We start from the raw sequence: 27,674 nt of genomic DNA, 5'->3' as shown, positions 1-27,674 counted from the left end.
TTGGTTCAAAACTTTCCTTCAAAGTTTTTGTTGTTGTTGCGTGTCCAAAGACATCTTTAGCTTAGGTTGCGTTCAAGAAACACAGATGCCATCAATCAATCCTCTCTACTTTCCCAAGAATCCTTCCTTCATACATGGGCAGAATTGTGTCGTCTTCCCAAATTTCTTCAAAAACTGCACCACAGTCAAATTCGTCGCTTGCTTTTTTGAAATAATACCTGAGGGAGAAGGGGGGGGGAGGAAGCAGTTTAAATAATGAAGTGTTACTTTACAATTCTTTTTAGATAACAGCAGCAAACATTTCCAACAAAGGGTCCAATTCTCCTTTCACATGAGCGTAACAAGATAACCAAGAAAGTCCAATACCATTAAAATCCTCCATAACTCACAAGTGATCTGTTTGCATGCATATGCCAATATTCGATTTAGAATGAATGCAACTGCAGCCAGCCCAAGCAGCGTTTGAGGAACAAGAGCAAAGGAATGGAGTATACTACTTAATAAAATAGGGCACCTCAGGGACAGTGCCTTGAACAAGTTATACATGTTGGCAGCAGATATTTTCAACAGGAGAAAATAAAAAGCAGAGCAAACTCTGGCCAAACATCTTACTTAACAAAATAAAAAAAACTAGTTTTTGTTCTCCTTTCTTTCATGCATAAATTCTGGAGCACAATATGGCATTGAGAAGCTTTTATTAAAAAAGGCTCTTTAGGAAAAAAAACAAAAAAACAGTAACTCAAAGTCTGTCACATGCTTTCTGCAAAACAAGACTAAGTATGTGGCACTTCTCCCTTACTCCAGTTTGTGAAACAGGGTGCCTTGCATTTAACAAAACTAAAACCATGCATCCACAGATATGGCTGTGTTTGTTCTCGGATGCTTCCTACTGGTCGCATGCAAAGAGCAATCTTGGTCAAGCTTGCAATATTTGACACTGGAAGGTCAAGTAGAAGTGTCCTGCATTCCTTCTCTTTTGCTCTGGGTCGTTAGATCATGAAGCCAATGCTCACCCAGACAAAAAGTGCCCCCACCCCTCTTGTGTCAAACAGTAAGGACCCCTCTATTATCCCGAATTAGACCGTTCAGCTTCTTGATTAAAGGTTCCTTTTATCCCTTTTCTAGCATTCTTCCTTCTAAGGCTGCTTAATTGCATATGCACAAATGAAGGGCTTCCATTCAGAAGGTTAGCATTTAAGGAGCCTGCCCGTCTGCTACCACACACCTCCTCCAATCTGCCCTGCTCTCTCGCGCTCTTTAAAAAGCACTTTGTGATCTGATCACCAGCAAAAGAAAATCCTCATCAGATAAGATTTAAAAAAAAAAAATCCCCTGCTCCATAATTTTCAAACAAGGTGTTGGAGGGTTAAAGGTCATAACTTTTATAGGAGGATTCCCCAAAATTTAACTTGGATTTTTCACTTTATTAAAAACATGGATTGGGCTTTAGCAGTTTTAAAATAATGAGTTTGCTATAAAAATAGTATTTAAAAACTAAACACCTAGTAACAAGAAGTTTTTAATTTATTTTTTAAGGCGAGCTAAATTAGGAGGGAGAGAAGAGGGGCGAGTGAAACAGCTACATTTAGTCAAGGTACATTTACTTGGGTTTTTTTAAAGTCATTCCCAGTTGGACTGATGTACAGCATTGTGTTTTTAATGGTTCGGTCATGAAAATAGCTCTTATTTAAGTTCTTCATACAAGGTTTGAATCTACACTCACTAAAGTCAATGGCAAAGTTCCCACTGATTTTAATGGTGCAGGTCAGAGCTGTAATTCCATGAGCCAGTAAGCCCAAAACAAAACCAAAAGGCAAAAAAATGTGAATGGGTTTTAAGGACTTTCTCCCCGCTTTCCCCATCCCCACCCCTCTTTCAGAGAGCAGCCTGCTTTCCCAATAACTTCCCACAAACAAACTCTGCTGGGGTTTACAAAAAATGTTGTGTTTGTTTGAACACTGAATCTTTATTTCAGAAAACACACTATGACCTTTTACATAATTACAACCTTATTTCACAGAGAGAGAGAGAGAGAGAGAGAGAGAGGCAAAGCAATATCCTCCCGCACATCATCTTCAAACAAGTCGCTCTGCACTTATTTGCTCACAGAAATGGGCTTTCCATTCAAACATGTTTTATGTGGCAAGCTCTGCTTCTCCTTTTCCCCCCTGACATCTGGCACCAATAGAATCTAGCAGGCCTGGTGTTGCTGTTCTGTTTTGAACTGCTGCCATGTTAAGATTACCCGACACCACCCAGTGTGTGTGTGTGTGTGTGTGTGTGTGTGTGTGTGTGTGTGTGTGTGNTGTGTGTGTGTGTGTGTGTGTGTGTGTGTGTGTGTGTGTGTGTGTGTGTGTGTGTGTGTCATCAGCATTAATTTTTTTAATTTTATTTATTTATTTAAGAAAAAGACGGAAACACAATGTGCTGGGTGAATATCCCACTGCATAGTCAGACACCTGACTTTGGCATTGAAAAGGGAGCAATAATAGAGCTTTTAGGTACCCATGTTGCAAACTGATTCAATCAATAAAGAATTTTGAGAGTCGACCATTTATGCATGTCTTTGTGCATTAAATGAAAGGCAAAAGCTTCAAAGACATGCTTATTAAGTGTGCCTTAAAAAGAAATCAATGCCAGATGTGACCAAAGCAGTCTAGTTACTGCCTCCCCAGCACAGACAGACAGACACACACTCACTCTACTCTGGGTAGCACGGCCCTCTTCCCTGAAGGTCACCTGCAGTTTCACTCAAAGTCCAGCCAAAAGTCAAAGCTTAGATCAAAATGATTCCCTGGAGGTACACACATTTGTGTAATTAGTTTCACCTTGTGTCTGTGCAAGATAAAATACTGGGCACGTACCCAAGTTCCTTTTATAAATTTCTGTATTGTCTTTACCCAGGTGTAAAGGGGAGAGATCTAAGCAAAACATTGTTTCATCCTTGTCAGTCACTTAAAAACATTTTCTAAAGTAATTACAGTCTGACAAGGCACAAATAATTGCACCTGCAGGGGCTTTAAGGCCACAGAAGTTTTAATATCCTATTCAAGCACCCTAGCATCACAAGAAAGAATTTCATAGGAAACCGAATGAGATGTTCTGGAGGCACTAAATGACGGTTGAGAGAACAGGGTAATAGGAGAGACACCCTTTGCACTGCTTGGTTGCCAGTTCAGATCCAGCTCAAGTTGGTAGCAATTACAAGTTGTTGCCACCCGAAGGCAGTTGGGAGGGACGGGGGATATGGGGGTCTCAAACCCCAGCCCCACTGGACAAGCATCCACATAAAACAGAAAGCCACCAGGTGACTAGACTCTAGTGGACCTTTCAAAGCCAGTGAAGATTCACTGGTGGGACCACCTGGGGAAAGTTGTACTATTTTGACATTTCTGTGACTTCTGTCTCCAGAGGGCGCCCTCTGGCACCTGGGAGGAGTGCCGAATTCAAAACAAAAAATTAAAAATACTTAAACCTGGCTGTTTCTTTTGTACAGATGAAAGAGCCTTGTCGACCGATAGGACATGGTCAGTTCATTACTGAGCAGATCCGTTTGGCTAATACAGTAAAAAATAACTGAGGACAAAGCCACTGTAATTGGAATGAACGTTACAAAAAGACAGCAAACAGGGGAAACTGGCTTCTAAGCCGCAGATACCAGACACAATCTTAGACCATTAGAATTCCTTATATTCATATGGGTGGCTATAAGGAGGAGCGGGAAGATAGGGAGGCGGGGTTTGTTTGTTTTTTTAAGTGTCATTCAATGGAATTCATCCTCCAAGGCTTGGTATTTCTAACTGAAAGGCGCTTAGAAACAGGCCAAGAGCATCTGCCGGAACTCAACTAGGTTGAAAACAAAATTCCTGAAAGCATCTCTCACATCCCCAACCCCAGAATGAACCTACCTTACTTATGTGGAGGCTCTGCCAAAGGAGGCCAAGTGCCTCACAAACATTAACGCCTGTGAGGCGGAGAAGTGCCATTATCCCCATTATAGATGGGGAATGGAGCCACCGATAGATTAAGCTCAAGGTCTGGCAGGAAGTCAGAGGTAGAGGGAACTGAACCTAGATTTCTCAGAGTCCCAGCCCAACCCCGTAACCACAAAAGCATCTTTCCTTTTTGTGGGAGTCAACATGTAGGCAATAGCTGCCCATGGCCAATCAGTGTTCTTTTATGCAATTCTTGGGGGACAGACATCAGGGGGGACATCAACCAAGCTCACTGACCCATGAGACAAGGCCAAGTTCAGCAACATAGTACCCAAGCCTGTCTCTCTAAACCACCCTGGCTTTGGTGGGGGAATAGAAAAAGGACAGAAGAGAGTTGAGTGAGCCAGTGCAGCCAACCTCCCGAAAAAGGTGCTGTAAGTTTTTACTTGTGGGCGGGTTTGCAGAAACATATTTGCTGGTTATTTTGGTTCATAGTCTCAGCAGACGAAAGAAACCACGAGATTCTTACCTATAATTTCCCTTTTTGCTCAGCTGCTCTTTAAAGTGCCCAAGTGTCAGGCTCTGGGCCTTTAACATCCTCCTGTAGGGTATTTCTTCTCCACAGAAAAAATAAGTGACGACCAAGTCGCTGGACTGGGAGGCATGAACCACTGGGAGTTTCTTTGGCTCTTTGTGACTGCAACAAAAAACAAAGCATGTTTCTTATTTGGAAACAAAGACTTCACTGAAATCCAATATTTCTACTATAGACAATGGCAACCAGATTGATGCCAGGTTCGATTTGAAAGTCCGATGCAATGAAGGCAAACGTATGTGCCATGTTTGTATAGCACTTAACACGACAGGGTCCTGGCCCGCTTCTAGGTGCTGTGCTAATACAAATAATAAGAGGCTCATTCATGAACCATGCCTCAGAGCACACCTGTGCAACAGAGAACTGTTCCCATTTTATGGATGAGGGACACAGATCACATGGTCTGCTGAGGCTCAAACAGTAACCCCCAGTGGTTAGGGCGCTAACCATTATGCTAAACACATTCCCATTAAGTCAAATTAACTATTTCATGTGTGGCCTTCAAAGGTCACAAAGATAACTCGCACCATTTTCATTCATACAAATTATATGGCAGAGAATAACAGTTTAATTATTTCACTCCAGGTATACACTCGTTAATGGGTGTTGCTGGAATTTCAAAGTCTGCCATTCAAAAAGTGCTCAAAGCACTAAGATGACTTGTCCCGAATGCACAGGTAGCATTACTGTAGCCGTGAACAACCAGGCAAAAATAAGGTGGACCTTGTTACTTGAAATGAGGAACACTTCTTAAAGAATAATAAAAAATTACTACATAACAAAATAGTAACAGTGCAATGAATGCCATGTAGCTAAATCCAGAACTACTTCTGAGGCAATGTATACTTGGCATGTCAAAAGGTCACAAAGTGTTAGTCCACAGTAATGTAGTCTTCCTAATTTGTTCTAAGTCTTTGTAGAGTGGCTTCAGAAAAAAAAGCTCCTAGCAAAGACAGCTGGTGGATTTAAGGTCAACCAATTAAAAATGAAAGACTCTAGTCAGGTGGCTTAGTCTGGACTTCAAACATTGCTCATTGCTTAAGATGAAGAGGGTAAAAAAGAAAACTTTAATTATTTAGGCCATTTTAGACCTCTCTGTAGCAGATTTCTTGTTAAAAGAACCATCCTGTAATTAGACTAATCCAATCTTTGTCCACTTTACAGGAATGCAAGTTAAAAAGAACCAGAAACAAGATTTTAAAATTTCTCTCTCTCTTTTTTTTTTTTTTAAAGAAAGAGAACAAAAGTATGTTTGAAAGACTAAACTTCAGATATAAAAATGTCTTCTATTTTCAAAGTGCCATCCATTTAATGTAAGTATAGTTAAAAGCCGTGGAAATACATGGAATGTATATATGTACATACTCTTCTGTAGTTAGACTTGCATTGCAAAAAGGGGCATTTCCCCCCTGAACAGAAGATGAGTGGTTTCGATCCCTCTGCTGATTTGAGGTTGAACATCTGAAGTTGGGGGATAAACAAACAAACAAAATTAAGTTAAAATACATCTTCTTAATTGAAGTCTTCTGTAGGCCATTAAGTTCCCTCTTTGCATCAAAACACAATCAAAAGGAAGAATTAAGAATGCTATGGACTAATTTACCCTTCCGTATCCAAATGCACGATAAACAACCTAATTCAACACATTGTGATAGTGAGAGGCAGAATGTGGAATTCAAACTATTGAGGACTGGGGGGAAACAAAACAAAACGAAACAAAACCAATTCATCTTCGGGGCTTAAGTTATATGTTTTGTGGCAATGCGTCCCCTTTCTCACCTCCCATTACAAATCTGGACCTCTTCCTACAGTGGAAGGCAAGACTACATGCACATCACATAAAATTTCTAGCTACCTGGATGTCTACTGTTAGCTTGCTAAGTTCACCTGCCTGCCAGCCAGTAATGCCCCTTGGGAGATGGCGGGGAGCCTGCGGGAAGAAGGAAACAAGCAGCCTGAAATAAGGCTCCTCCTAAAGAAAGCCATATTGGTGATTCACACCCATTCCCTGCAGGGGGCGTCTGCCTATCAGAGAGAACTAATAAAATGAGGCACTCAGGGCTGGAAAAGTTAAGGAGACTTTTCACTCCCCCTCCCCGCCATTCCCCTTTGTAGTTACCTTTGTTTCTGAGGCTTGGACACTTCCGCTAGCCTGCGGCAGGCTTCCTCCAGTTGGGCGAGGGTGTTGGGCGGGGTCAGCGGGGGCATGGTGGGATCCTGGACGAACGGATGGGCAGGCTGTGCCCCACGTGAGTGATTGCTGTTCCCCCACAGGTGATGGCGGGCCGGGCGCTCACTGGGGATCCCTTTGGTGGACTCCAAATTGTAGGCCTTCTTTGTGCTTTGTGTGCTGGGGGGCGGAGTAGGGCAGGGGGGAGGAAGAGAAGAGGAAAGGAAAGGAACCGGCTTATAAAAGCTGGAAAATATGACTTCAATAGCAGCTCCTATTCTGCTCGCTCCCTCCCCAAAGTCTGTCATAACATGAAAAGGGTTTACTGCCAAAAACATGACATTTTTGTGGTTTTTCTGGTTCTGCAGAATGGCTTTTATATTAAACCGGAGGAGCAAAGAGTCTCATTTGTTTTTAGCGATTGTAAAAATAGACAGCCTATGTAATATATAAATATTTACCGGGAGCAATATTGCTGTAGACAGCTGTATATTTACCTATGAGGCTTGTGCTTATTTTGTCTCTCACTCTCCAGCATCCACTGCCAGACGTTCTGTGACCGATCTGCTTCGCCCCCAGGTAGCTGGAGCCCGGGCACTGCGGATAGCCCTGCTTCCCCGGCCGGCAGGGCGACGCCATCTGTTACTTTGCCGTTCCTCTTCGTCAGCGTGCCGGGTTTGCTAAGGATGAGATACCAGGGGACAGGGTTCCCCGCCCCCAGCAGGCACCGTTAATATCCTGGGCTCGTGTCATGACCACACTTCCCAATGTTTTTAAGGGGCTAATTCCACCTGGTTTTCTAAATCAAGCCCACCTCCCTCTTACTGAAAAATAAACTCCTGTAACTTACCCAAACTGCTCCAGCGGAAGCTCCGTCCCTTTCGAGTGGCTCTTGCATTTCGAATAGCAGTTGGAGTCGCTGCCCCCAGGACAGAAGCACTGGACCCGCTGTGCTGCCTCGACTTCTATCTGCTCTTTAGTCTTGGGAATGGTGTGGTGGTGGATGTAGTGGTGGTGGACGTGCTTGGTGGTCTGCTTGGTGATAAATCCTTTACTGATGAGGGTGCAGGCAGCGGGCAACGCCGGGCTTGGCTGTGGCTTGCCTCCCGGGAGGCGGTCCGGGGAGTGGGAGCGGGGGCTGTGCCGCCCCATGCCAGGTGACTGGCAGCCGGGAGTCTTCAGCACTCGCGATAGATGGTCATCCAGGATCGCCTGCGGGTCCTCCTCGTAGCTGCCGGATGGCAGGAGAGTGAGCGAGTGCTGCTGATGCTGAGTGGTTGTTGCCTCCCGATTGGCCTGCGTGTTGGCAGGTAGCTCTGATCCCTCCTTCTCTTCTTCCTTGAAGGTGCAACATTAGTAAGAGCTAAATAAAAAGCACAGGGCGCCAGCTGCACTGGAACAGGGGCTCTTCCCACTAGGCGAGCGGGGAAAGCAGAGCGTGCATTGCTGCTGGACAGCAGACACACCGGTACTGAGGACAGATCATTAAAGCATGCAAAATACAGCTTACAAAGAAAAGCGGTCTTCCATTACACTAAGTGCAGACAGGCTATGCCGCTCCCTCCCACCCCCAAGAAAGATGTCGGCTCAGCAGGCGCCAAGCACCACGCCGGCGCCGGAGGGGTTAATCCTCCTACCTCTTTGATTTGCTGTAGCCTCTCCTCCAGACTATCCATCGTTTCTTGCTCTTGCTTCAGCTTTTCCAACCGGGAGATCAGTTCAGCCGCGAAGGTAGCTGGTTCCACAGGGGTCATTTCCTTAGGAAGACGGTGGGTTCTCTACACAGAGCAGGGACAAAAGGGGTAAGTCATGTTTAGCAGGCAGTGCAAGCACTTTAGCTGGTGCACCATTTCTGGCCCCACTATGCTTGTTGTGTCTCCATGTTTGGATGAAGAGACTAGCGCAAGTAGGCATCGCCTGCCCTGGATTTTTATGAGCTAGTGCTGTGGCCTCATGGAGTGACATCCTTCCCACTAGCGTTTGCCTTCGGCAGGAGCAGTTGGTCGCACTCCGAGGAACCCCGCTTGTTCTCTCTGTAGTACAACCAGCCCATCAGTAGCTACTCTGAAGTAGAAAATCTTCAAAGACTGTTGTCAAACATCAAATAAAAAAAAAAAAAAACCTCTGAGGTGGGAGGGAGAGCCTTTAACTGAAGGAATAAAGTGGAGTATAAACAGAAAGGAGTTGGAAATTAAAAAAAATAAGATGGGGGAGAAAAAGGGAGGAGAAAAAAAAAAAAAGTCAAACAGTTGCAGATCAGAGAAGTGCTGGTAATTTATTTCCTGGCTACACACTGGGCACCTTTGAGGTAGTGTTGTCTCAACAGTGTCCTAGATCTCCCTCTCCCCCCCTCCCCCAATCTCTTTGTACAGAAAATGAAGAAAGCTGCTGCAGGCTAGTAGTGGTACACTGCTGAGCTTGGCTGCCTCAAGCAGATCTATCAAGGGAAAAAGGGAACATCTCCAAATCAAGTGCAGAATATAAAAAGGCAAACGAGAATTTCTGCCAAAAGAAGCAAACATGGGAGAAAAGAAAGAGAAACCACCCACCAGAGTTCTTCCTCCTCCTTCCTGTCATCTTCTCCCCCCAAACACACCCCAGTCTTCGCCCTCACCCCTAGCTTCCCCTCTGCCCCCCACCTTTTTTTTTTTTTTTTTTTGAAGCAGAAAGCTGAACTGCCAACTCTTTCCCGTACTACCCACCAGATGAGGCAGGGCCTCTCTCCGACAACCACTTAGCTCCAGAAATGATGTGAGGGTAGAAAAAGGCCGCTCTGCTGGAATTGTCACTCTTACACAAGCCAGCTCTATTCAGTCCCTGATCAAAGCACTGCCTTACAGAGAAAGTCGATTTGCACGCCCTGGGACAAAATAATCTAATTTACAAGCTCAGGCTACAGAACTTTCTTTATAGAAGGGGGTGAAGAACACCCTCCCTTCCAAAAAATAAAATCCCCATTCAATCCAACATACCCCCCCACCACCACACACACACACCCACCCCAGAAACAGTATCTAAAATGTCTTGCTGCTTAAAAAAGAAGAAAGAGGAATTTTGGAATATTAATCTCAAGACAAGATATGTTTCTACTTGTCTGTGTAAACAGTTTATTCACTGCAAGAACCAGCAGCACCTTCCTGAAGTCTGCACTGAATCAACAAGTCAATGAGTTAGTTTTCAGGAGCAACACAACTAGAAGAACTGGATTTCCTCAAAACCAAGGCAGAAGTTGTTTTATTATTATTGTTAGAAGGCACATACTGGCTACCAATCTCTCTCTTCTGAGAAGCTAGTAAATCCTATTAACTGCCAACTGTGTTTTTGAAGTCTTGGGGCAGTACAGGAAAAGCAAAACACAACCCTCATCAGAGCACAGAAGCTGTGAACGTGGTGGAGGGGGGAGGGGGAGAAGGTTAGATTTAGACAGGAAGGACCCACGCAGCCATGTTCATGTCTATACAATCAACCAGATGGGGTGCTCCCAGCTTGAACCCAGAATGTGAGCTCTAGTCAACGATCCAGAGAAAGGCTAAAAACCTTACACAGAACCCAACCAGTGACCAAAGCAACCCTATGCAAGCAAACTTTTCAGGAGTGTTTTAAGCTGATGTTTGGGGTTTATAGAATATAAATAATTATATAACAGAATAAGCCCAAAGACCTCAAGCCAATGGAAGTAAGAATAATAAGCCAGGTCCTCTGGGTTTCTGTAGCTCTATTGACTCCAGCTGAAGAGCTGACCCATCTATTCGCTTCTCTTCTTGAAGCTGTCAATCTTTGCATTCAGAGACAAAAGGATGCAACAAGCTAATGAGAAGGAAGCCATTTTCCTCCCTTCCCTGTAAACCTGCAATGATTTCTCCCAGTCTCTTCCAGGTGTTGCAATGTCTAGCATTATTAGAGGGCCTTCTCTCCAGCCATTTTTCAGAGGACTCTGCATCAGACTTACCGGAAAATGAGGTAGAGAAACTTGACCATTGGCCTTAACGCTACGATGCATTTCCCTCTGGAGCTGCTTCTTGCTCCCAAGTCTATAAGGAGGGATTCCATCTCTGCAAACAGAAAGAGAAGTCACAGTCAACCAGGATATCCTAGGTCTATTTATTTCAACTTAGTATGCTGCAAATCAATGGACCATTGCAAGTACTTTCCAAAACAGAAGAAAGAATTCAAAATGATCTAATCATTTTACTGTTCCCAGCAAGCCCCCTTCCATGTTCTTTGAAATAATCTAAACAGACTGAGGGTCCTGATTTTCAGAAGTCCTGAACATTGAGGACTCCAACTGAAGTCAATAAGTCTATGGATGTTTAATGCCTCTGAAAAAAGAAACCAAGCCTTAGTCACTAGGCCTGGATGTTCAGTAGCTGAGCGAGCCCGTCCCCCTTCGTGTAGGCATCTGAATGTGGATAGATCCCTGCTGAGTCCCATTGACTTCAACAGGGCTCTGCCCATACACAGCAGCTTACTGGACTGGGGCCTTCCGTAATAGGTTTCACACACTCCTTACACTTGTTCTGTATGTCACTATAGACTGGAGGGGGGCTGATAGGTCTAAAGCACTTCATAGATTGCCAACACTATGCAGATAAGATAACAAAATGATTGGTCACAAAGGGCTCCCCCCCAGGTGGGACCCAAGATGCCTTTTCTGCCTTTGAGGTTGTCATGCACAAGCCAGTAAAGTCACTACAACACAGGCTCCAAAAGCTATGGGACATCATTCTTCTTCTTGGCTATGTCAGCCCATTGGGATAAAGCAATCAAACAAAAAAAAAAAATCCCCAGACCAAGTGAGAAGAGCTATGAAAATTGCCATCAAGAGAGCAGAAGCAATATTTTTTCTCTAGCAATGAGGTATGCTGTCATCTAGTCATGCAAAGATTTACCCACATTAGTATTAAGAATATAAGAACAGCCATACTGGATCAGACCAAAGGTCCATCTAGCCCAATATCTGGTCTTCTGACAGTAGCCATTGCCAGGTGCTTCCGAGGGAATGAACAGAACAAGTAATCATCAAGTGATCCATCCCATATCGCCCATTCCCAGCTTTTGGGAAAGAGAGTTTAGGGACACTTCAGAGCATGGTTTTGCATCCTGGCTAATAGCCATTGATGGACCTATCCTCCATGAATAAATGAACTTTGAGCAGGGATAGTCCAGTGTTTGAAAAGCATGACTACTAATCATGAGTTCTAGTCTCAGATTTCCCATAAATTTGAGGCGCAACCATGGTCTTTGTGCTCCAGTCTCTCCACCCCCCGCCCCCCCAAATCTATAAGAGATAATACAGCACCATGTTGGATAGGGAGGTAACACCTCAGTATTAATATTTGTAGAGTGCTCTGAAGTCCTTAGATGTAAGGACCTATAGAAGAGTAGAATATAAATTCCACTCACAGCCAGTGAAAAGACTATTATGCACTTCTCCCTTTCTGTACCATCTCCCCTCCCACACAACCCCTATTTTCCTTCCCCACCCCCCACAAAAAAAAAAAACAAAAAAAAAAAAAACCATCCCTCACACCGCTCCCTCTCTCTCACACAAACCCCATTTTAAGATCCACCACCATTATGGTAGCATGGCACTTCCCACTCTCACAACAGTGAAAGGACTAAGGCCATGCGCATGCAGTTTGGGTGCCCAGCCTGAGACAATTTGAAGAGGCCAAATTTTCAGAAAGTGCCAAGCATCCACCCCCAAGGGGCTAGGGGGAATATGGAGGAAAGCAGGCCCCATTGTAGTTTCTTGAGTTGAGTACCCAAACGTTGAGGCGCACAACCCCTAGTCATCTGTGAAAGTCTTGGCCTAGTGCTTTCTAAGTTTCCATTACAAAGCAACTAATTCACAAGTGATACAGAGTAGCAAAGACTGAAGAAAAAGGTCAAACCAGTTTATTGTTTGAAACTTTGGAAAATCCAGACAGAACAGAGCATTGGTCAAGAGAAGAGATGTTTGGGGCAATGTTTAACAGAGTGGACAATCATCACTGGAGACATTGGCTATGTCACAAGCAAAGTGAGTTTAGGGTGCCTCAGTTCAGTTCCTAATGAAAATCTGCCTTCAATTCTGCCTCAGGTAGGTCTGCACAGAGCCCCATATGGGAACACACTCTGGAGAATCACGCATAGCATCTGTCTGCACTGTTTCGTACCACGACCGGGGTTATCAGTCATTATCGCAAGCACTAAACATTTATGCTCATGATGAAAGAAGGGGCAATAAAAGTATGAAAATATCTATTGAAGTTGGCTTGGAGGCCCTGCCCCTCGCAACAACACATGAGTAGGGGTTGGATTGTAGCCAGGTTGAGCAGCAGTTATGGGGACAGAGGAGGAAGGAGGTCAATGCTCATCACGCGGATTGGGTGAGAGGGATTTTGTTCTTGGAGGGTTACCGAGGTGAGGATGTTTTAAATGAGACTGTCCATACAGAGGAATTAAAGGCCCCCTGCATCTTTTCCACCAGAGTAAGACTGTCTGCTTTCGTATTATTTGACAGAAATTCCACGTTATGTCAAGTATCCACCTGCCTGGGCTAGTACTGTACATAACACACACACACTGAAGCCTGCACAAACACTAACCAAAATGCAACGGCATGGATGGAGGAGAGGTGGGGTGAGGTAGAAGATAAGCCTGTCCTGCAACATCCCTGCCTGAAGCCCACGCATTCAGGGCTCCAGGGACTGAGAGGGGATAGCTGAGGGAGGGAACAGAACCACTGTCTATAGCATTGCTCCCCTCCAAAATCAGCAGAAATATACAACCTGAACAGCTCACCCCAGTCCTGCTTATCTCGGCCACGGCATTCTGTGGCGAGGGCTAGAAGGACAACTCTGCTGCCAGTCCCTTCCACGTCCGACGGATCCCTCCAAAACACTCCGTGCTCCAGCTTTGGGGACGACAGCCTTTAGAGGCCAGACCTTCAGCACCAGCCATGGGGGCAGTAATGGAAAGCAAGCTGGAATTTACAGAGTTGCAGTGCTTCCCATGGGGATGTAGCTCCTACCAAACCGGGATGATTTGCCTCATAGTAAAAAAGCATCTCTCCCCTATCATCCGCAAAAAGTGACCGTAGGACAGAACTTCCATCTCCATTTAGACGTGCCTGGTTTGGGTTGGTTTAAAGTTAATAACTTTCGTGTCATGTAAGACTTTTGAGTCAGCACCATTTTCAGTCAATAAGCAGCCAGGATTTTCCAAGCATGGTACATTTGTTCTTTAAGAGCAGCCCAGGCAGCTATCGGACAACTGACAACACTGGCTTGGAAACAAGCATACGAACCCCTCTCCAGCCATGGTTAGACTTATTCAGAGCCACAATGAGATAGCTGCAGGTGGAAGACAACAAAGGGGTGGGGCGTGGGGTGTATATGTCATAGATAACTGCAGAAAAGGTACGGAAAAGGTGACACCAACATGGGCTAGGGAGAAGGGGGCCTGATTCTCTCTTCAATGCAGTTACACGAGTCAGGATCAGCTCCTTGCTCATACAGCTTGTAACAAGATACAGTTTTTAAAAAAGGAAAGACATTTCACTGAGATGGGAAGGTTACTTAGTAGCCTTGGGAGAGTCAGGCCTTCTAAAAGGAAGAGAATTTTGTAGTTGGTTTGATGTCTGCTTTTTAAATGTAGGCCTTCCACATAAAATGAGGAACAGGGGATGATGCCAGGTTTAAGGGGGAAACAAGAATGGGCAATCACTTATTACAGACAAGACATGCAGCTGGAGTTGGGAGTTTACAGCCAGCTTGGGTGCAATAAGAAAAAGATATTACAGAAAAATCTGAAGCTGAAATGTGTATAGGCCACAGTGACAACTAGAAAGTGCCTTTTATTGTAAAGGGTTAGGCTTTGCCAGATGTTATAGAGCATAGCACAGGATTACTATTTGGAGCGAAGAGGGGGTGTTGTGTTTTGTTTTGTTTTTAAAAACAGAGTTCCTCAAATAGGTCATTTCAATATAACCTTCTTCTCTTTCTCCAGCAGTAAACATATGCACTCACATTTCTTGGCTACTAAAAGCTGTGGGCTGAAGAGCTACAGAGTTTAGGCACTAAACAGTATAGTTTAATTATAAACATTTCAGCTACCCAGTCTGGTGCTAAGCCAACCTCTTTCTGGGGGAAACACTAGTTTGAAATCTTCTTTCCAGTCAGCTGCCATTTAAACTGAGCCAATTATCTTAGCCTTTTGACTCAGATGTGCCTGACCTAACCTGAATGTAGTTTTACTGCTGCTTTGAAATATCAGACTCATGCGCATATGCATTCACTCCCATCTTCATTTGGCAACGGCTCTGAAACAAGCCTCTGATCTTGCCAACATCAAAAGCCTGGTTTGTAAGATAAGGTAATATTTGAAGTTCGCTCAGCAGCATTCCCCTGTGTCCAAAGTAAATCCATAAATAAGATATAAGCAAATAAAAAAAAAAAAAAGTCCCCTTTCCTCTTCCCCCTCCCCCAATCAAGAAAGGGAAATTTGCATGATGCTTCATGGCTATTACAAAATTAAATTTATACTTGACATTTAAAAAACTAAACTAACACACACACACACACACACACAGGGTGTGTATTGTTTGGCAATTTTACCTATAGTTGCAATTCATTAGAAGATTTTTTATAAAATTCATACCTCACTTTACTGGTATGACTGACATAGGCTTTATGGGACAAATTCTGCTCTTCAGTTTACATCAGTATAAACAGGGAGTAACTCCACGAGGAGCTGATTTGCATTTACACTGGTTTAATAGTAAAAGCCTTGTGTGAAAGCGGGCGTGCTGCACACTTGCAGCAAGAAAACACCAGGACACAGCTTGTGACAACAGTGGGAATCCACGCAGCAGAACTTTTCAGAAAGTTCTCAGAATCTCTCGCAAAGTCCATTTTCTACATAATCCAAGGCAGAGAAGAAAACTAATCCCAGACATTTTATGCATGTTGCATTACAATATTGGCAATAGCTGCTGACGTTTCTGTAGAGGCAGTTTTACTTACATCAGGCCTTAGCGATGGTAATTTTGCAAGTTTAGCTGTTCTACCGTCCCGCGCGCGCGCACACACGAAAAATAAAACACCTCACACACACCACCACTTCCAGTAGTTGGGCCATTCCCACCCCCACGGAGTAAGTCTGGCTAGAGGGAGTCCTGCACTTTCAAAGATTCAGGGACTGGCTCAGTTTATAGCAGGAACTATTACTTTTCTAGGTTTGTCTCTTAACACCATGTAAACCTGCATTCTATTGAAATCCACACATGCCCTCTCTTCTCTCATTCTTCCCTGTCCCGTCCCTCCCCCCCCCCCCCAAAAAAAAAAAAAAACTTGAAGCTCCCAGCAGTTTAATCAGCCAAGCTTCCCCAAGCTCCTCACAGTCTACACTGGCTATTGTTACGGCAGGAAAAAACAGCCAGGCTCCTTTCATGCACTGCTTTATGGGGAGCTCCTATTCACTTGTTCAAGTAAATTTCAAAGCGGCCTGCTACCCTCTTATCCCCTCTAAGCTCCCCTAGACTAACAATAGGCTGAAAGCGATTCAGTTAAGCCTTTCATCCACCATGCACTTTATTTCTCACTCAGTGCTCTCATCTGTATAAGGCCTACAATTGGCATTGCTGTGAAGAGAGGGTCTAATCCTAGCCCTGTGAATCCCAAGTGACCCTACATTGGTCCAGAAATGACTAACCCAATGAATGCTCTGTTGACACATGATCACATACAACTAGAGCCAGTAAGAAGAAATAAAGAAGTCACCCTATGATTCAGCTCTTTTATTTAATGCCAATATTGTTCAATAAGCGAATCCGGTGGGACAACAAGCTATTTTTTCCATAATATCAGTTCAAAACACACATGTGCATTTTAAAAAAAATAAAATAAACGCATCTGTACATCGAGGATGTTTTGTAAAAAAAACGTGCTCTGTTTTCCATTAAAGCGTGTGTACATCATCAGGCAGCAGACTGGTGACTTTAAAAAGCCAGCAAGCAGATCTTTAGGGGGGGGGGGAACTATACACATCCAACAGAGACATTGAAGGAGTTGCAGTTATGAGATTAAGGCCTTGAACACACTACTTTATTTAACAAACACCTTTTCCAAAGGACTGGGTCCATTTCAGTGGCATGACCTGCACTTAATTATACTTCCTTTCATCAAATGATCTCAAAGTGCTTTCCAGATATTAATGAATTAAGTCTCCGTACACCCCCAGGAGGAAGGAAAAAAAGTGTCATTATCCCCATTTTAGAAGTTAAGCAACTTGTCCAAGGTTATACAGCCAGCTGTGGCAGAGCCCAGACCTCATGATTCTCAAGCTTGGTCTTCAACCACAGGACCATCCTTCCTCTCCTCCACAGGCTCTTAAGACTCTTGACATTTTAATCCATAAAGCTCCATTCAAACAATTCTCTGAAAGATCGTCATGTGCAGCTATTGTCCCTTCAGGTCAGTAACCCTGTTAGTGTTGATTCTGACATTACTGGTGAACCCGAATTACAGAAAGCAATTCCTGTAGAAAGTTGTGTGTGTTTTTTTAAAATGACAAATCAAATACTATTGGAGGCTTGGCCTTCAAATAAAAAGGCGTGATGAACTATAAATACATTTCATGTGTTAGTAGCAGTGTTTCTATTTTATTCTTTCAGCGTATGGGAGAACACACATTTGCTCAGTTGAGGATTAAAATGAGAATTGTTGCAAAGTGGCAAAAAACAAAAACAAAAAGGGAAGAACCACCCACCATGGTTACTGCAGCCAATTTCTGTGACATTTGAGTAAATAGCAATACTTCTGGATGGCTTAAGATGCCTTCCAGTGATTTCGTCCAATGGAAAAAGTGGAAGCAGTATTAAAATGATAGAACAGTCATGCTGGCAAGTCATTGTGGTACATCAGCACAGGTAGTTTTCAAGAGGTAAATTCCAAAGGACTTTGCTAAAGTGGAATACTTACACGCTACTGTCCGTCATTGACATGGAATCATCAGTCAGGGCATCACTAGATATTTCGCTATCATTTGCGCTAGTTGCTGGGGCAAAAACATAGCCAGAATTCACATGGTATGGGTTAATAGGATCGTTCCTCTTGAATGACCTAGGGACAAGCAAAATAGTGGTCGCGTTATTTTGAAATCTGAAAAAAGCACAGAAGGTTAGTGTCGCGCTCATGGTAGATGTGTACGTAAGACACAATGAATGTCTTTAAAAAAAGAACTATCCCTCCGCTGTTTTACGTCCAATAGACACTCAGAATGCTTCTAGTCCACAAGAAGTTTATCTTGACAGCGAACACAGAGTTAAGACGGACCCAGAACTACACAGTCACCAACCATTCTCTACATAAACACTAACATCAACCTGGCGGCTGAGCACTCTGGACAAGATTTTCAAACGCACCTAAGGGATTTGGGACTCGAAGAATAGGTCTACACTGCAGTAAAAAGCCCCAGCACTGAGTCTCAGGGGCTTAGGCTGCAGGGATAAAAATAGCAGAGTAGACATTCAGGCTTGGGCTGTAGCACAAGCTCTGAGACACCAACCCCCTTGTAGAGTTTCAGAGCCTGGGCTTCATGCTGTGCGTCTACACTGCAGTTTTTAGCTCTGAAGCCCCACAAGCCTGAATCAGCGGACCCAGGCCATCCTCAGCCATGCTGCAGGTCTTTTATTGCTGTGTAGACATACCCAACATCCCATTTTCAAAAGTGATTTGAGGCCTGATTTTTAACCGTATTGAGGTGCCTAAAGATATAGTTAGGCACCTACTGGGATTTTCAAAAGAGTGCTTCTGAAAATCTCAGAAGCACCTAAATACCTTTAAAAATCTAGCCCTTAGTGCACGGAAAGTCATTAGGACTTGAGCTAATACCCAAGTCTCTTCTGAAAATAGGATTTAGGTGCTTTTGAAAATGTTACCACCTTTCCTTTCAGGCACCATAGATGACTGACTGCAACCATTGACATCAGACAAGCTTTAGAATTACTAATAAATAATAAGCATTTATACAAGCCAGTTTAACAATATGATCTCAAACTGCTTTTACAAAGGTGAGTGCCCTGGTGCCCCCTTTATAAAGAGGGAAACTACAAAGCCAGTTTTCAAGAGTACTTTAACTTTTAGTGACACCTCAAGGTGCCTAGGAGTTCTGAGTGCTCAGTGCCGATTAAGATCAATGCACCTTAGGGAAGGGATGAAAAAACAGCCTTAGGTGTCTCAAGTTGGGTATCCAAGAACGGAGAAATCAAGAATTAGCAGACACTTCTGTAAAGTCTGACCTAACATGTCACAGTATTGCAGGGCGAGGGAGAGAACCCAGATGCCCTGACCACCTAACCACTGGACAATGTTTAGATCAAAATGATTCCAAGTTTTAAGAGGGTAAATTCATTTACAAATCTTTCAATCTGTGGTAAGTGGTCTGTGCCTAGGGGTTTTCAGAGGTATATTTGTTTATATATAAATGCAGGTCTTGGCTGTTAAGCTTTTGAGTCTGTGTCTCAAAGTAGCAAAGAGTCTGGTGGCACCTTAAAGACTAACAGATTTATTTGGGCATAAGCTTTCGTGAGTAAAAACCTCACTTCTTCGGATGCATAGAGTCTCAAAGTAGAACCTCATTATCTGATAAGGTCTGCTGATTTTAATAATTAGGGTCACTTACACAGCACTTGGGGCCTCAGGAACAGGATAGCATGCTCTGCAGGTTTTTAAATGGTCTTTCAAACTCCCCACCCCAACGCTTCTGGGATTGGATGAGGCCAGCTTGATTTAAGTGAGCAGCACAGCTGCCTTAATGGAAAGTGGCACTTCCCCTCCTGCTAGTATCTCTAGTCCCTTTGTTTCATTTGCCCCAGTTACCCACTTTCGACCTCTTCAGTGGTCTTAATTCAGTTCTCTCACAAACAACAAGTTTTCCCTACTCCCCTGCTGTGGTGCATTCCTCTGTTTCACTAGCAAGGGGAAAACCATGAGCCTTCGCAAAGGCTTAAGCGGGGGCGGGGAGAAGATGGGCCTCTTTGGTATGAGAGCCCTACTGCAAATAGCATGACTGAAGTTCTAGGCCCCAGTTTCAGGCTTGAACTTTGCAGGAGGCCTTGTTGCAAAGAGTCAGGTATTTAAGCACAGCTGGGATTACATTCTTTTCCAAAGCATGCTAAGTCATTTCAATGGGAAGATCAAGACTTTTTTTTTTAGTGAAAAAAAAAAAAAAAAAAATAGATGATAGTAAGGAATGCCACAGGAAAGAAGTCAAGTCTTAAAAGATAAATTAATTCCACATGCTGATGAAAGCCAAGTTACCCCCACCCCCCAAAAAAAGGTGTCCTTTTAAAATAATACAACCCTCTTGCTAATACAAGTCAGCTTGTAAGGTTCCAATGACATTCTTTAGGCCACTGCTAGTTTTTGGTAGCTCACAGAAAGGTTGAAGCCTCTACTTTTTATCACTCTACTGGAAACTGTTTAATGTCTTGCTTCTACAAAACCCAGACCCATTAGGCTTATTATTGTAAAGTATTCGGTTTCAAGATGTTCACCATATGTACTGAAGCAATCCTGCTTTTAAGTGAGTCTTAAGTACCGTCCTTTTATTTCATGTTCAGTGTTGCTATTTAATCATGCTAATACAGAAGCAATTAATCATTTGATAGTTTATGCTGCAACCCTATTAAACAAATCAGTAGAGCTATCTAATCACTTAATAGAAAGATGGTTCAGTGTGTGTAAAATACCTTCATCTCTCTAAATTCAGCTTTTAATCTACCCTATGTGAATCAAGTTTAACTCACTGATGAGTACTGTACTCCAAAATCGACCCCGCCTCCCCCCCCAGAGATACTGAACCACTGTGCAAGTTATAATTAAGAATGTCACCTTTCAGAACTTGGTTAACTTAAAAACACACATACTTTTACTTTGTCTTTAATCATTTTATTAAAAAAAAAGGGGGGGGCAGAAAAAGATTCAGAATCGCCCCACATAGAAATTCCCACATACTTCAAGAAAACTGATTAGGGCTGGGTTTTTTTACGATGAACTTTTTAAAAACTTGACCACACTCCAGTAATGCAGCACATTGCCTTCAAGGATCTTAAATTCCTATGGAAAGTGGAGTTCTCTGATGCAGATTCTGCACATACACAAAAATCTTCAAACTCAATATGCAAAGTGTTTTCAGCTGTCAGGTAGCAGTTGCTCTGGAGCGTCAAGGAGAACGACTGATGTTTCTCAGTCTATTCTTATCTCTTATCTTGATGAGATGACACACAGCATGTAGCTCTCTATACATTATGTTAAGCAATGGGTAAAAAAAAATCAGAGGGATTACAATGCAACTAGAATTTATGGGACTCTTTTCTGGATCCCCTGTTATAACAATGCAATTTAGGAGATTTTTGGCATGGGTGGTGGAACTAGGGGTGGATTGCAGTGGTTTCCATCATATACAGGGTTTACAGTTTGGTTTAATGGCTCTCATCACCCCCACTAAACACACTGTTCCAGCACCCCTGATTTTTGGTGAGCGCACACACAGTCAACCTATGGCTCTCTGAAATAAAAATCAGTCTGGCAGTTTAAACCAAAGACTTATACACTGAGAAATAAATCCTCAAGCAGCGTTTTTTCAAGGCAAGAATGAAGCTTACTAAATATTTTACTGAGACACAAACATCACTGCACAACAGGGGTAAAAAAAACAAAAAACTTAAAAATATATGTATTAGCAAAATGGTGTTAATCACAGCTTCCATGCTCTAACTGTGGGACACTGCTTCAAGCATAGCTTTACAATGGCATCATTTACTTTGATAATTGAAGCCAAACTTGGTTCCAATAACTTCACACAAAATGAGCTCCATCAGCGAGTTCTTTCAAAGGACAGGAAGCACTTTGAGCCAGCAGAGGGCCATCTGCTAGCCCCAACTTATTTAAAGCAAGGCCAGTCTCAGAGATGTTAGAACAGAGAACATAATGGGAGGCAGATGAGTCCACCTTGGATTGAATAAAAATATATTATAAAGGCACCACTCTAAAGTTCCATGTACATAAAACATAGGCATGATAAATTCAGAACCAAATATAAATAATGGTCAGATTCCATCTTACATTCCTGGGTCCAACATAAACTCAATGGTTTGAGGGTAGCAGTCTCACAAAAACCATCAGACACACACCTAATACTTTAAAAAAGAAGTGTTTCAGGGGAGGGGGAAATCTGAAACAAACTCAAAGTATTTATTATACATCAGGAGCCCACATATCTAACTAATACTTAATACACACCAAATTCCCTTTTTTCCCCTCCCTCCAGACTCTAATCCTAGGTTTTGTCTTATTATTTATACTTAAATTGAAATTTATTAGGAGACAGTGGCAGATGTAGGCAGTTCGTCTGTGTAGTGCTTTGAATCGTACACATGCCAGGATGGAGGTGTGGTTTGGCCACCACTCAGTGAAAACTCTTCTTTATCAAGCTCCACTCCTAAATGCAGTGAATAGTGATACACAACTCATCCATGCACCCCTTAGCTACCAGCTGGCGGGCGCACACACCTTTGAACAAGGATAACTTGGAGAGGGGGAGGGAAACCGGTTTCCTGGCCTTTGGATTGGGAAGAATCTCAGCTTGACCTCCCTCTCTGCATTCTCCATGGAGTCAAGAGATCTTGATTCAAAAAGCTATTGAAAATGCAAGAGAAGGTGATCAAAGCAGATAGCACCACCTGACCTCCTGGGGGCAGATCTGACATCTAAGTAGCGCAAAAAAAAAAAAAAAAAAAAAAAAAAAAAAAAAAGCTTCACTTGAAAGAGCTGCAATCTCAAGGCATGATGGCCATCAGTACTCCTGGCCAGGAAGGCAACACTAGTCATGGTTGTGAAAAAGTTCTCTTGAGCCAGAAGCAACTGGTAGAATGTAAAATCCATTCCCAACTGGGCACTGAATTCCAATTATCAGAGGGGTAGCCGTGTTAGTCTGAATCTGTAAAAAGCAACAGAGGGTCCTGTGGCACTTTTAAGACTAAAGGTCCACAGAACCCTCTGTTGAATTCCAATGAAGACCAAAAGATAACAGAACATCACAACTCAGCACTGTTTAACACTAGAGAACAGTAGACTGTTGAGCTATGACACTCCAGCAAGAGGGTGAGGCTCACAGCACTTGTAAGTCCCCACAGATTGGCTGCCAGTTAGGCCCTGAGACAGGCAAACTCCCTTGAATGGAAGAGCATTATAGCCCCTCCCCTCTTCACTTAAAAAGCTGGTCTCAAGAAGAGACAAGGGGCCAAATACTGCTCCCAGTCAAACCGATGTAAGATGGAGAGTAACCATAGATGTCAGAGGAGTCACTCCAAATTTACAAAAAGAACTGGAGTACTGGTGGCACCTTAGAGACTAACAAATTTACACAGGTGTAAGAGAAGAATTAACCCCACAGTCCCTGGATCCACTTTGATCACCACAGCCATTCTGCTGCAGCCTCTCTGAAGGGCAGGAAAGGAACAGAGAGATGCACTACAATCACCCTCCTCTAAGAGGCAGAATACAACTGAAATAGAAGCCTGAAGCCCTTTGATGTCCATGAATCACAGAAACTGTTCTCAAAATTCCTGTAAACCAGATGTCAAACACTCACCACACTGAAAAACAAACTCCTTGCATCTGTGCTAGCAGACAGAGCATACAACTGAAAACAGATCACTTTGCCCCCGATCTTTATTCAACAATTCACATTAATGGAAAGGCTGGCAGGAGAAGGGACAAGGGGCTGGGGAGGGAAAATAAGTTTTCAGAAGACAATTTTACTCATTTGGAATATGATCATGGTCATTTTGTAAGGGGCTACTTGCCCCCTCAGTCCACCTTTTCAACAAAGCATACAGCAAAATGAAGGGCTCAGTATCAGAGAAATCTCTCTGCCCAAGTGCATAATTAAGACTTTGCCTCTGGTATCGCATAACAGACACTACACACTCTGAACTTGGCATTAAGACATAGATCCAACTTTTAATAAGTTTAACTTCAAGCACACTGCCAATAAGAGAATACCAGACCTACTATAACCCTAAATACATGATGCTAAGATCTTATGCTCTTGTATACACTGACTCAAAGCCATCTGGAATGACTTTGACATGATACCAATAATGAATGTGATGAGAGAGAGATTTTATATTACACATATGAACTTTACATGTATTTTATTATGTAGTAAGTGCATACATTTCCTGCTCCATTATTACACAACTGCATTCCATGTAACCAACCAACTTAAGCACCGGTTAGTGGTGAAGTTGGTGAACTAATGTTTCATTTTTCATATGCCTATATAGATGCTCTTTACCGTTACATGGAATATGTTTGAAAGTTGCTGCAATAATTAATTCATGTAGTTGCTATGAAGTTTTTGGTGTATAAGAACTGGAAGAGCCAATAAACTTTAACAGCACAATACAGTGTTTCTTCTATTCAGAAAAGAGCAACAACAAAAAAACAAAATAAATACCTGAATATTTAAGGTTGAGATAAGCATCTGTGTTGAATCTACCAATGGCATGCTTAACTAATAGGATTTCTGGACTATTTTCAAAACACGGGGAGGGGGGGCTTATGTTGTTAGCTTTCTGTTTTAAAACTACCTAACACTGAACACCCACTTCTCAAACCTTTTAAAGAATAATAGTCTCAAAGTCATTAAAATCAAAACAAAAGACCATTTCTTCCATAGAGTTTTCTTACCTGTATCCATTCTCAGCCGTTTCTGTAGCTCTGACATTTGCTGTAACCCTCAAAGTCTTGCTGGATAGCCCAACTACAGAAGGCAAGATTTTGTTTTTAAAGTCCACACAGCTCCATTCTTCTTCTTCATTCAAGGTTGGGAGATAGCCACAGACAACTTTTAAGCTCCCCAGTCCATTGCTGTTAATATAAGCAGGATTCTCTCCCCCACTCCTTACATATTCGAGGTATATATCAGAAGTTAAAAACATCTGGTAAGCATTTTCCTCCATCACAGTCTGAATTTCAGTCTGTGCCTGATCAAACATTATAGAATCTATCTGCTGCTTCTTGATACTATCTCTTATATAGGTCTTAGTGGCAGGCTTGAGCTGCTTGGAGACAATGCTGTTGTTCTCAATGTACCTTTTGTATATAGCTTTGGCTACTCTTAAAGTTTTGGTATCCTTAAGGTCCATCTGCCTGAAGCCATTGCAGGCAAACCAGAAGTCTAAGGTATCCACACATTTCTCTCTTTCCAGGAAGGTCCGAAAAAGATAGGCACCATCTTGATCCCCCAACAAGGAATGCAGAGATTTGGTCCATCTTGCCAGAGGGGAGTCTGGAGATGCACTGCCTTCCGGCTCGCCAAGACCATCCTCATTCCTCCTTGGGTTGGAAGAAATTGACATGGCCTTGAAGCTTTGGCTTTTCATGACAAACGAGCTTACAGGCTGTTGGCATGGTGTCTCTCCTTCCTCGCCTGGCACAGGGGGGCGGGGGGCGTCTTCCCTGAAGTTGCTGCTGGGGTCTGGAAGGTGAGTCAGCAACACAGCACTACTCATGGCTCCACGAGTTCTTCTGGTAGGGTTTTTCCGCCCCCCCTTAAATTCCTCAGTAATCTACCTCTATGTGTGTGTGTATGTGCGCCTCTCTCTCAAGTCAGCAGGAGATCCTCTGAGCCTCCTCTCTGGAAAAAAAAGAAAAGAAAAGAGTATTGATCTAATCAAAACCAGATCCACCCAACATCAAAGACAAAAAGTAAACAGGCTTTTCAACTCTTCACATTCAAAAAAAAAAAAAAAAAAAAAAAAGGCAACGCACAGCTATCTGCAGTGTTAATCAAAAGTATCAGATATGCTTTTCTGAACTCCCGGCGCACTTTTAACTTGGGGGGCGTTGGGGGGGGCTGGAAAGAAAAAGAATTAACCCTTCATTTACACTGCATATATAATCACAACCTACCAAACCCGTCTCCAGTGAAGACACCCCTCTTTACAAAAATACAGGTAACCTTCTCCCCTCTCAGTGATAGCATCAGGCACACAAACTTGGCTCTGTCCTGCTGTTTGCAGGGTAAACCAGTTTTGCGCACGCACACACAACTCCCCCCCCCCCCCCCCAATTTTGCCTCTTTTTTGTAGATAACTCAAGGCAGGGAACAAGACGTGCCTTTCTCGGCATCTGGTTTCCATTTTACCCCCCTCTCCTCTCACTCCTTAAAAATTTAGATTATGATCACCAGAAGCCCTACTAGCACAATGCCGAATGCTGTTTTGGAACGGCACGTTCAGAAAGACTTTTTTTGGGGGGGGGGGGCGGAATCACTACAATGTTTCATTTTAAAAACAGTTCTGACTCATTTTAGAAGTTAACTACAGCCTTCAAAATAAAAAAAAACTGCCATGGATTTGGTTAAGTTAAGCACATGCACTTGTTAAAAGTTTGAAGGAGAGAACAAAAAGAAATCACCAACCCATTTGCCTCCAAAGGCTGACTCACTAGTGACTTTTTTTTATTAGAACAAGTTTCCATCATTAGAAGGTAAATGTGAAACTAACTAAATCTTGCTATAGGTTTAAAAAAAAAGATCAATAAAAAGTAAACACTCACTACGGTGCAGAATGATTTTTAAAAGCTATTTCTACAGTTTTAATAAAACCTGCTTCCATCCAATAAAAAGCTGGTTTAATAAGCATGTGAAAGGCTCTCAAACTAATCAGAAAGCGTGAACTGAGTTCCTGGCTTTTTTCTTTGCTGCACAAACCCAAGCAGAAATTCACACACACATAAACAAGCAGTGTCACCCCTATTATCATCAGTCTCGCAATATCGAGTCCCGTTTGCAGAAAAGGAAGAGAGAGAGAGAAAGTGCCTCCCCCTTATCTATAATGTACCTGATTGCTGGAGGCATCCCGTGCCTGGGCTCTCATCTCCTCCAAGCTCAGCCCCTGCTCCCCACCTTAGAGCAAAAATAAATACACCCAACCACCCCTCCTGCAAACAAAAAAAGAAAAGAAAAAAAAGAGACCCTCCAAAAATAAAAACTAAAGAAGGGAAGAAACAATCCAGGAGGCGCCAAGCCCTCAAAGGACAATCCTGCCAAATAATAATAAAAAAAACCTGCTCCAGAAATGGCGACGGGCAGAGAAATGAGAGGTTGGAAAGAGATCTTAGAGAAAGAGAGAGAGGGAGAGTCCTAAACTACTTGCTTCCTCCGAGTCCTGTGCAACAACTGACCCCTAACTAAGCGTGCAGCGCCTCTTTGGAGTTCACAGGGGGTGCTGAGGGGTGTGGGAGGGGTATGGAGGAGGAGAAGGGGGGGAGAAAGAGAGGAGAGAAATCTCATTCTCACCACATCCACCTTTAACAAAAATGCATCCTGCTATGTCTGCCTCTCTTTCCCCACCATGCCCATAAAATAAAAGCTTCCCCTCTTGCAGAAAATAAAATTAAAAAAAAAAGGCACCGAGAGCTCGGATTTTTGCAACATAATTCAAAAATAAAATAAAACCCCACTCCGGTGTCAGCCCAGCCCTGCTTGCCCATAGCTAGCACATAAATAGCTTTCCTTAAAACTTCAAAGCCCCAGCGAAGAGCACATCAAAGCGCCCCGGAGAGGGAGAAAAGCGCGGGGGGGCAGCGCTAGGATCACACATACATTCTTTTGCAACTTACCATGGATCTCAGTAGTTTTCTCCGCACCGCCGCCGCTCCGTTCCTCCTTAAAACAACCCCCCTTCCGCCCCCCAGCCCTTTCCCACCAAAAGTATCCGCAATGTTGCCCCGATTGCCCCCCCTATATTTTCTTCTTCTTCCTCCTCCTCTCTGGCTTTGCAATAGCATCTGAGAGCATTGGACGAAAGCGGCTGCAGGGAATGTATGAGTAAAAGCAAAAGAGTTCAGGGTGATCCTCTCCTTCTACCAACCACCCCCCCTTTAAAAAAAATACAAAAGAGCTGATCCCTCCCTGC

At 43.2% G+C, this 27,674-nt stretch overlaps 1 protein-coding gene across 2 annotated transcripts; it reads right to left on the bottom strand.

Annotated features, from left to right (window-relative positions):
• Positions 1 to 27,674, bottom strand: AXIN2 (axin 2). 2 transcript variants are annotated; one of them, XM_034790054.1, is made up of 11 exons: positions 27,379 to 27,674; positions 24,442 to 25,390; positions 17,665 to 17,805; positions 10,650 to 10,752; positions 8,338 to 8,478; positions 7,551 to 8,038; positions 7,198 to 7,380; positions 6,650 to 6,880; positions 5,896 to 5,991; positions 4,465 to 4,632; positions 1 to 218 (listed from the first exon to the last, which is right to left on the bottom strand). In XM_034790054.1, exons 2-11 carry the CDS (start codon positions 25,263 to 25,265, stop codon positions 92 to 94), a joined length of 2,502 nt encoding a protein of 833 aa, XP_034645945.1. In that variant the 5' UTR covers positions 25,266 to 25,390; positions 27,379 to 27,674; the 3' UTR covers positions 1 to 91. The 2 variants fall into 2 exon arrangements, with proteins under 2 accessions (XP_034645945.1, XP_034645944.1); XM_034790053.1 differs by lacking the exon at positions 27,379 to 27,674 and adding an exon at positions 26,598 to 27,022.

This window comes from Trachemys scripta, chromosome 14 (genome assembly GCF_013100865.1).
Source record: "Trachemys scripta elegans isolate TJP31775 chromosome 14, CAS_Tse_1.0, whole genome shotgun sequence".
In the NCBI taxonomy this organism is placed as follows: domain Eukaryota; kingdom Metazoa; phylum Chordata; order Testudines; family Emydidae; genus Trachemys; species Trachemys scripta.
This window is presented reverse-complemented; position numbering and strand designations above follow the sequence as displayed.

Coding starts and splice junctions, on each gene's coding strand:
- AXIN2 (XM_034790054.1), bottom strand. CDS start 25,265: ATGAGTAGTGCTGTGTTGCTGACTCACCTTCCAGACCCCAGCAGCAAC. Junction 8,479..10,649: donor TTTCTCTACCTCATTTTCCG/GTAAGTCTGATG, acceptor TGCTCTGTGTAG/AGAACCCACCGTCTTCCTAA. Junction 5,992..6,649: donor TCCAAGCCTCAGAAACAAAG/GTAACTACAAAG, acceptor CCCCAACTTCAG/ATGTTCAACCTCAAATCAGC.